This window comes from Papaver somniferum, chromosome 7, assembly GCF_003573695.1.
Source record: "Papaver somniferum cultivar HN1 chromosome 7, ASM357369v1, whole genome shotgun sequence".
In the NCBI taxonomy this organism is placed as follows: domain Eukaryota; kingdom Viridiplantae; phylum Streptophyta; class Magnoliopsida; order Ranunculales; family Papaveraceae; genus Papaver; species Papaver somniferum.
Window position 1 is genome coordinate 1,222,112 of NC_039364.1, and position 9,727 is coordinate 1,231,838.

Sequence of the window (9,727 nt, forward strand, 5' to 3'; positions counted from 1 at the left end):
ACTTTGTTTTCCACCTTTTTTAACTTCTAAATCATCTCCCTCCCCTTCCAATCCTTGTACGTATTACTCAGTCAGCTTCCAATTAGTGTGATGAGCCCATAAGAATTGGCTTTTCCTATTAAAGGGCACACATTTATTAAACATAGCTCATTTCCTAATTGAATAGAATTTTAAGTTTGATTTTTTGTTTTTTATTATTTTTCATAACACACAAATTTGGTTCGGTGATTCAGTGATCACCTAAGAATGTGTTCTAAGAAAATTAACCCACATACCTATTGGTTAATTTTCTTAGAACTCCTATTATATAGGCGAAATTTTAGATTTTACTTATCCCATTAGTTCCACGAAATCCTTTTTCTAAGATTTTTTTTTTTTTTTGAATTTATAGTATTTTAGACTTTGCTCCAAAATTGACAAGCCATGTTGTATAATTAACATTTGGTTCAATGAATGTCAGGTTGGCACTTGCGAATCTCCATCGTCTCCTTGCAAACATATCATCTCTCAAACAGCTTTAAATACGCGTAAAAGGATGCAAACCAGCCATGCCTAATAAAGACGGACGAAGGCATTGATGAAAACAGTCCCCACACGGGACAAACTTGTCATACAAATTTTGGGTTCAAATAGTTAACCAATATGGACCCTTACCTAAACATTTATGCAGAAATCAAATGTCACAAGAACCTATTTTGACTGCACATTTTACTCTGAGTTGGCACCATATTTCGACCCTGGCTTTCCTTGGATCAAGTAAATTTCGATTAACTATTTGGCGATCGAAAAAAGTAGAGTTGTTGGATCCCCAAAGAATCTCTCCATCGGATGGATCAGATTTCGGTTCGGGTGCGCCAAATGGTTGGACACAATAATGTAATTTTTCTGCACAAAATGGTTGGAACCCAAAATTTGATTCGGTTTTCATTTCAAGCATTTGCTTAATCCACAACTTACTTGAATATTTGAATTCAGGTAAAAATTCTCCTACCTCAATCGTATATCATATATCTAATAGTATTTACTACTTGAGTCAATGATATTTGACCCAGGTTTAAGGGTGTGATTTTTAATTAGCTTATTAACATGGGGTTGTTTTGAGGATTTAGGATAAAATTGGAGTGTCTAATTTGTAGGTTGGTGGTGGTGGAATCTATGATTACTTAGGATAAGGAAACCAAGAGAAGTCACTGGAAAATAATAATAAAAAAAACAAATCACTTATTTTTGGTTGGGAAGAAAATGTGACTAAATTCCACTTCTTCTTTAGTCAAATATATCGGTTTTTCTTTACATAATTGCCCTCCTCTTGTTAATTAAATTCCTTTATTTTTTTTGTTAGTTTTTAATCTCATAGTTTCTGTACTAAACATTTGTAAATGCTTTTTGCATACTCTTGTCACTATAGCTAAAAAAAAGTGAAATCTCTGGATATAAAAAAACACAACTTATCTAAAATATACTCACCCCGTCTCCTATATATAGGCGGAGAAATAGAATTCTCTTAGAATAAAAAAAATTGTTTTTATAAATTTCTAAGGGTTTTTATCCCAGTAAAATATTAAAATAGTATAATTCTTCTTGGGAATTACCAAAGACATTAACTAAGCTTGTTAATGTCATACTCTTTGATAAGGATAAATATGGAAGAAGCCACATTGGAATTGGTTTTATGCCTATCTATTGAGACTAAATTTTTTTACTTCTCCTCCTTTATATTAGAGACGGAGGAAGTATTATTTAGAGCAAGTCTTATGATGGAATCCAAATTGGAAACAATACGGGATGTCAAGTGCAATGGATTTAAGTTGTGTCATCGTTACTTTTTCGAAACTATGTCTCATGATTTTGTGGAATAATGTGTGAAATCCAAAGATACGGTAATTTGATTAGCGGTGAACACTATTCTAAATAGCGTGTTAAAAGACCAAAAACGACGTTTAGAATGATCTAAACCATGCAAAATTTTTAGTCATATACAATTCCAAATGTTGAGTTCTTCCACCTTTAGCGTTAAACGCTGTTTGAGTTAGCATTTCTATGATTCCATCATAAGGCTTGAGCTTCCATAAACAATTCCAAATGTTGAGTTCTTCCACCATAAAAATTTTGCTCTTACTACCTGAGAGTGACACTGTCTATTTATTTTCCTTGTTAATCATCGAAATTATCAACAATAAATTTTATATCACGACTGTTATATCGTTACAGTAAAAACAAATTCTACCATTTGTGTTATTGCTGCATTTGATTATTTATTTTGTAGTTGTAGGTGAGTAATAATCTCCGGCTGATATATGCAAACATCAAAATAAAAAAATAAAAATAAAAAATTTATTAAGAAAGTTTCATATTCTTTTAGTATTAATATCTTAATAAATTTTAGGGATATTTACTGTTTGATACCCGGTAAATGATCAACACATTGCTTTGGTATCCAACATCTTAAAAATTAAGGATTAGTACCTGGGTCTGTCTGGTCAAAACCGCTGACCAAACTTTACTAGTCTCCGTGATAGAATAATTATAGTTACCCTTTTAGCCCTGGCATTACTTACAATTACATTTAATTGACAAACGTCTGTTAGAGAGCAGCTACAAAATGTGCGGTTGAGGGAGAACACAAAAACATCGAAGAAGAAGATGAAGAACACAATGGTAAGGTGCAACCGTGTGAGGGAGGTAAATTGCAAGCCACCAAATGTGCCGTTGGATTAGTAGGTTTCTGACCACGAGATTAAATTGGTAGGGTCAGATGCTAATGGTATGTTCAATAATTATTGTTTTTATTTAACGGGCCCCTAGTTATAACCCTAAAGGTGTCCCTATTTATCCACAAAAAATCCATCAAAACAAAAGTAACACAAAAACCCCATCAAGACAAAAGTAACACAAAAACCCCAAAGAATTTGATGAAACCAATTTTGAAATTTGGGGATTTTATATCAATTTTTAAGAATTTTGGAGTTTTTGTATCAATTTTGTTTAAGATGGAGTTTTAGTGGATCCCAACATTTGAATGGGGTTTTTGTACCACAAGTTTGGTCACCTTGGGTTTTTATGACTAGTTCTGTTTATTTAATTTTACTTATTTACTTAACAGATGGTTAAGTCAACTGTTTGACTTGACGGTCTCTGACGGATCCAGATAGCAACCCTTAATTTTTTAAATGTTGGGTACCAAAGCAATATGTTGGTCATTTGCCGGGTACCAAACACTAAATATCCCTACCAAAATACAATAATAAAAGAAAAACATTTCAAAGAGAAAATCAAGTTGTTTTTTTTCCCCGGCTTGATTGAGGTATACCCAAATTAATTTAATTATTTAATTAGTTGATTAAAATTTTGAAATTAGGTTTTATTTTAGATTGAACTCATGGATGCGGATAGATTGTTGAGATTTTTTTTTAAGAATTCTACTTGTAACGGAAATGAAATCGTACTACCCAAACACTTATAAATATGGGATTGTAGAGTTACTGGGCGATTTTATACTCAAAATTATAGAAAGAATCAGCATTTTCAGTTCTGAAAATATGAAAAGTCGGCAAGGTCTACGGATGAAGAACATGCCGACTACATCTGACCGGCAAGGTATGCGGATGAAGAACCAAGGTCGATAAAAAATACCCTGCCGACTATAGGATTTTTGACATACAGAGAAGGTGTTACAAATGCATGATTAGTCGGCAAGGTATTAATTTCAAAACCTGCCGACTAAAATATTGTGGGCAAGGTATAGAGATGGATATCTTGCCGACTCTGTAACTGCTAATTTCAGAGATGAAAAGTCGGCATGATATTCAACCTTATACCCTGCCGACTATATTTTAGTCGGCAAGATCGACAAAAAATACCCTGGCGACTTTTGGTCCGTTTTGATCCTTCGTTTTTTGATTTCACATGTATAGTTAGAATGTAGGAGAAAGATTTTGATTTTTTTTTTAATATGTTTTGGTCGGCATGGATTTTTAGTATGGACAATTTGGTATTTTAACACCTTTTAAACACCCCTTAGCATGCTAGTTTGGATATGAATAAAATGGGTATATCCCAATTAATCTGGGTATACCCCAATCTCACCGGGTTTTTCTTTTCTTTTTTTTCTTTTTTTTTCCTACAATTTATGATAATGGCACTCTTGATATTAACAACAAAACCGAGTCTAAAAGCACTACACCGACTTCCTAAATGTTGATTAAATCCCACTAATTAATCCCTCTATAAAACAGTCTAGATTAGTGTAATAATAATAATCTTTTTCTATCTCTATCTCAATCCCTCTCTCTCTCTCTCTCTCTCTCTCTCTCTCTCTCTGTATAAATGTATCAAACAGACACAACCTGTATTTTCCTTTAATGGCGATCTCAATTTCCTCCACCAATCAATACAACCTCTAATATGGGGTTCTCATTTAGTACCAACAACAACAACAACAAAAACAACAGCAGCAGTGATGGTGGTGGGGGTGGAGGTGGAGGAAGTGTTTCTCATCAAAACAGAATCAATAGTCCAAGATTTTCAGGACCAATGACTAGAAGAGGAGCTTCATTTAAACGAACCCATCATGAAATTGATCTTCCAATCAACTCACCAAGATCTGATTCCACTAATAACACTCTTTTGAATGATGGGGGGTTATCATCACAAGTTAACAACACACAGCTCAATCATAGAAGTGGTGGTGGTGGGTTGTTTGGGAGTAGAAATGTTAGTAGAGAAAGGAAGAAACAACTGGGGCATTTGATGTTTTTGGTTTTCTGTGGTGTTTGTTTGTTTTTGGGTGTTTTGAAGATTATTTTTGCTGCTGGGTTTTTTGGATCTACTGTGGATACTTCATCATCTTATCATCAGGTTAGTTTTTAATTTGAAAATTTTGTGATTTCAGTGCTATGGGCATGTGTAGAAGTTGTAAAATTTTCTGATTTTAGTGATATGGGCAAGATTTTGAAGTTGGAGACATTGAAATTTTTGTTATGTAATTTGCAATTGGGGTTATGGATTAGACTATGTGTTTGTTGTTTGAGTTCTTGAAAATGGGTTGACCAAGGAGACTAGTTTGAGACCCTAATTTAAAGGGAATTTTGTTAAAATTAGAGGAATTTTAATGTGATTTAATGACACACTGTGTTAATATGATAGCGTGATAAAATTGTTTTGAAGGTTGGTGGGTTGAGGGAATTTGTTGTCTAGTGATTGGATTTCGTAATTGAATGTGGTAGGGAAGTTGTTGTCTAGTGATTGGATTTCTTAGAGGGCTCTCTTCATTTGGTTAAGTTCAGTGACGATTTTGTAATCCTCGAAAACAAGGGATTAGAAATCTACCGGTATGTTGCACACCCTGTGTACTAATTCTGCATTTTAGCTTTCGAAGTTTTGATTTTAGAGTATGCCTAAGTGGTTTATCTTCAGGACATATAGTTATGGAATGAGGTTCTATTGATGTTGTGTTTGGAAGCATTTTAATTCGCTGTTTCTGTTGGTTACTAATGTGTGCAGACTGAAAAGGTTCTGCTGTTCATTGTTGGTCATAGTCATTTTTCGGTTTCGGAAAATCCATTGTTTTAAAAATTGCATGGTGATATGTTTTTTTTTTTTTGTAATAGGTTGCTTTTGAGGTTGGTGAGTTGGTAGGTGAAGAGAAGCGTTTTCATTTGTATATTGGAGTGGTTAGTTTTTTATAAGTGGTGCAGTAGTCAAGATGATGTGATAGACCATTGGCCTTATTAAAAATGCGCTCACCATTGATATATTTATAGGTATATTACGGACTAGTTGTATGCTTAATCTCTAATTGGTTTATTGTCAATGCACATGGTTGATTTCTGTAGAACTAAATCACTGTGCTTCTGGTGAGTAGGGTCTTTCTGGTACTTTTGCGACTGACCGAAGGATTTCAAGTATTGATGAAGATGGTAAGGGGCAGAGTAGTATTGATGTTGAAAGAACTCTAATGACGGTAGAATCTGGAATAGAAGGTCATGGTCATGAGAACAGTGTGGTTAAGGTGAGTTCACATTTCTGCCAATAGGAACATTTTCTTCTCTTTTTCTAAATTGAAAATTTATTGATAATACCGCTATCATCGAACTTTCTTCTTGTTTATTTTTTCAGCATTCAGGTATCTGGTCCAGGCCTGATAGTGAAAATGTTAAACAGTGCATCAATCAACCAAAGACTCAGAAAAGTAATCAATCTGTAAATTCAAACTAATCTTAGTTTATTAGAGAACACCTCGAAGATTCTAGGCTTCTCATGTATCCTATTTGTGCCATGCAGAGTTGGAAAAAAAGACGAATGGCTATATTCTCATAAATGCAAACGGCGGCTTGAACCAGATGCGATTTGGGGTGCGATTATTGTGTTTTCTGTAATTTAAATAATTTTTTTCATGATTTATGACTAGCACTATGCTGATAACTTCAAGTTTTACCATGCAGATATGCGATATGGTTGCTGTTGCTAAGGTTACAAAGGCAACACTAGTTCTCCCTTCACTGGATCATACCTCTTACTGGGCTGATCAAAGGTAATTTCAAAACTTAATGCGCATTTGGTTACTGTGTTGCGAAATACTTTGTTGATGCATTGGCAGACGTCTTTTTTCCTCCAAGGTTCTTAGGATATCTAGAGTTTAGTCATATGCAGCTTACCTAACTTAATTTTATGACTTCGTTTGCAGTGGCTTTAAGGATCTCTTTGATTGGAAGCATTTTATAGAGACTCTGAAAGACGAAATTCATATTGTCGAGAGTCTCCCACCTGAATTTGCTGGGATTGAGCCTTTTGCGAAAACCCCAATATCTTGGTCCAAGGTAACACTCCTTTCCCTCTCTTGTTTTCAACCTAGACTATAAAATATGGCTCTGTCCCCGTGTTGAATAGAAACCGTTCTTGTAAATAAGAGGGGTAAACTAGGGGCATGCTAAGTACTTTGGTCTGTTTTTATGACCACCCAATCTGATTTAGCACTGGTATATTGAGAGTCGATGATTGCTATCAACAGTGTCGAACATTGAACAACAAATACTCCACCTTTTTGACAGTCAGATTTTTTTCTAATATCAGTAGCATTTGAATAAACTTTTTCCATTATTCAGGTCAGTTATTACAAGTCCGAGGTCCTCCCACTTTTTAAGCACCACAAAGTGGTATACTTCACCCATACTGATTCCAGACTTGCCAACAATGAGATACCAAGTTCTATTCAGAAGCTGAGGTGCCGTGTGAACTACAGGGCATTGAAATATTCAGTTCCTATTGAAGAACTTGGGAACACCTTGGTTTCAAGGATGCAACAGAACGGAAGCCCTTATATTGCTCTTCATTTGAGGTAAGTTTAATTAGACTTCTTTACTGTGTCTTTAAGTAATTAGTTTGCTCAGTAACTTCTAAGCATAGAAACCTTATATTTTGTTTAAAAACACATTGGAGAAGATAGACTAAATACGATAACAATTTTTGGCGTACCCTGTCTTAGAACTTTAACCTAAAACCAGCTTGTGGGTTGGGTGCCCAATAGCCGGTATATGGATCTCCAATGTTTTGTTGATTAATTGAGGCACATGGTCTATGACATAAATGAGAAGTAAACCATGAGGTTGCTGCTAGGGCCAACTTGAATCTCATTTTGAACCTTCACTTTTCTCTTTCTAGATACGAAAAGGATATGCTGGCATTTACGGGCTGTGGTTATAATTTGACTGCTGTGGAAGACGATGAGTTGCGCAAGATGCGATATGAGGTCAGCCATTGGAAGGAAAAGGAGATAGATGGAGTCGAGCGGAGGACACTCGGGGGATGTCCCATGACTCCAAGAGAGACTGCACTTCTGCTTAAAGGATTAGGTTTCCCCTCTAGCACCAGGATCTACTTGGTAGCTGGTGAAGCTTATGGAAATGGAAGCATGCAATATCTTACAGACGAATTCCCTAATATCTTCACACATTCCACACTTGCTACAGAAGAAGAGCTGAACCCTTTCAGGAATCACCAAAACATGCTTGCAGGGTTGGATTACGTTGTTGCCCTCCAGAGTGATGTTTTTGTTTACACGTATGATGGGAATATGGCCAAGGCTGTTCAAGGCCATAGACGGTTCGAGGGGTTCAAAAAAACAATTAGCCCTGATAGGTAAAAACTAAAATTCTAAATCATTTACCAGAACATATTGTTTGCTTCTCATTTTCTGTTGCTGACATACGGGTTCTTGTTTTGTTCTTTCTTTAAACAGGATGAATATTGTGAAACTTGTTGATGAGCTTGATGAAGGGACTATCTCTTGGGAAAAATACAGTTCTAAAGTCAAAAAGCTTCACAGAAATCGAATTGGAGCTCCATATCTGAGGGAACCAGGAGAGTTTCCGAAGCTGGAGGAGAGCTTCTATGCCAACCCATTTCCAGGATGTATATGTGAAACAATACACCACACTACAAGTAAATGATAAATTACAACACGTTATTCAATTTGCTTAAATCCTTCAACAGTGCCTCACTTTCTCCAAGCTCTAAGGTGAACAAGAACGGTTAAGGAATTGCAGCTCAGAATTCACATTTACAGGAGGTAACTAACATCAACCAAATTTATCTGAACGGGTCTTTTCCTGGTAGAACAAAGCTCTGGTTGAAGTTATATGGCAACTTGGTACATTGAAAGTGTTGTAGATATATTACAAGAGCGAAAACAAAAAATACCACGGGTCTTCTGGGGATAGATTTTGGTCTCAACAGAAGAGTCGATGAATTACTGCCACTCAGAAGTCTCATGTTGTACCTATGCTGATCCAGGGTTACTCTGTCAACCGCGACCTGCTTCAGAGATACCTTGTAATACATTTTTTTGGACAGAGAAGTCTAATATCATCCCACGATATAGTGAATCAATGGAATAGCTAAATGACCTTCAATTTTCGAATATAATGAATATAATTAGATTTATGTTTCCTCGTCTTCTCTAGCTGTCTATACTATTATGGTGCCTCTTATAAATTAAAATGTTGATTCTTTATGCATATCTGAAAGATGAATTTAGCTGCTTGAAAAAACGATGACTGTGGTCCAATCTTAATTTGATGCAGTGTGGACTGAATTCCAAACCATCCCCTTGCATTTCTTGTGCTTTTCTGTCATGGGACATTCGACCATTCCCCTGCATGACATTTGAAAGCCCATGTAAGTGATATTTGTGGTACAAAGTATTTAGTGCAGAGGTCATTTTGGTAGAGGTAAATGGTGCATGTTGCAGAGCTTACTTCCCGCGTATACGGTGCATTGTTCATTTATTATCCGGAAACCAATATCTTCTGAATGGAACCTCAATGATATCTGTTTGTAACCCTTCCATAATACAAGAGAGTCCCATTACTCGGTTTGGTTTGGTCAAGAAGGGAATGTAAAAACACTCCATGCACATACACCTGTCTACTGATGGCAATGGAGTAACAAGGTTGCGGTAGTGGGTTACTAAATTTCGCACGGCTGTCAGTGCCAAGCAAAAACAACCTTTATTTTGAACCATTTTTTGAGACCATGGGTTTTTTGAGGGGATTATGATTTGATTAGACCGCTTTCCCTATAATTATAAGGGGTGTAATAAAAGATGAAGATGACTAGTTTACTCTTTTACCTAATTAAAATTATAACTAATCTACAACTTCTTCTTCCTCTATTCTACAATTTTTCTTCTTCTCTTCTTCATCAATTTATGATCATCGAAACCTGATCA

General features: G+C 35.6%; 1 protein-coding gene across 1 annotated transcript; it reads left to right on the forward strand.

Annotated features, from left to right (window-relative positions):
* The first annotated feature begins 4,266 nt into the window (after positions 1–4,266).
* Positions 4,267–8,953, forward strand: LOC113294222 (O-fucosyltransferase 35-like). Its single transcript, XM_026542627.1, has 9 exons — positions 4,267–4,857; positions 5,864–6,010; positions 6,118–6,190; positions 6,283–6,353; positions 6,444–6,532; positions 6,686–6,818; positions 7,104–7,336; positions 7,660–8,136; positions 8,237–8,953. The coding sequence occupies exons 1-9, from the start codon at positions 4,405–4,407 to the stop codon at positions 8,445–8,447; spliced, it is 1,887 nt and encodes a 628-aa protein (XP_026398412.1). The 5' UTR covers positions 4,267–4,404; the 3' UTR covers positions 8,448–8,953.
* Positions 8,954–9,727: the final 774 nt, after the last annotated feature.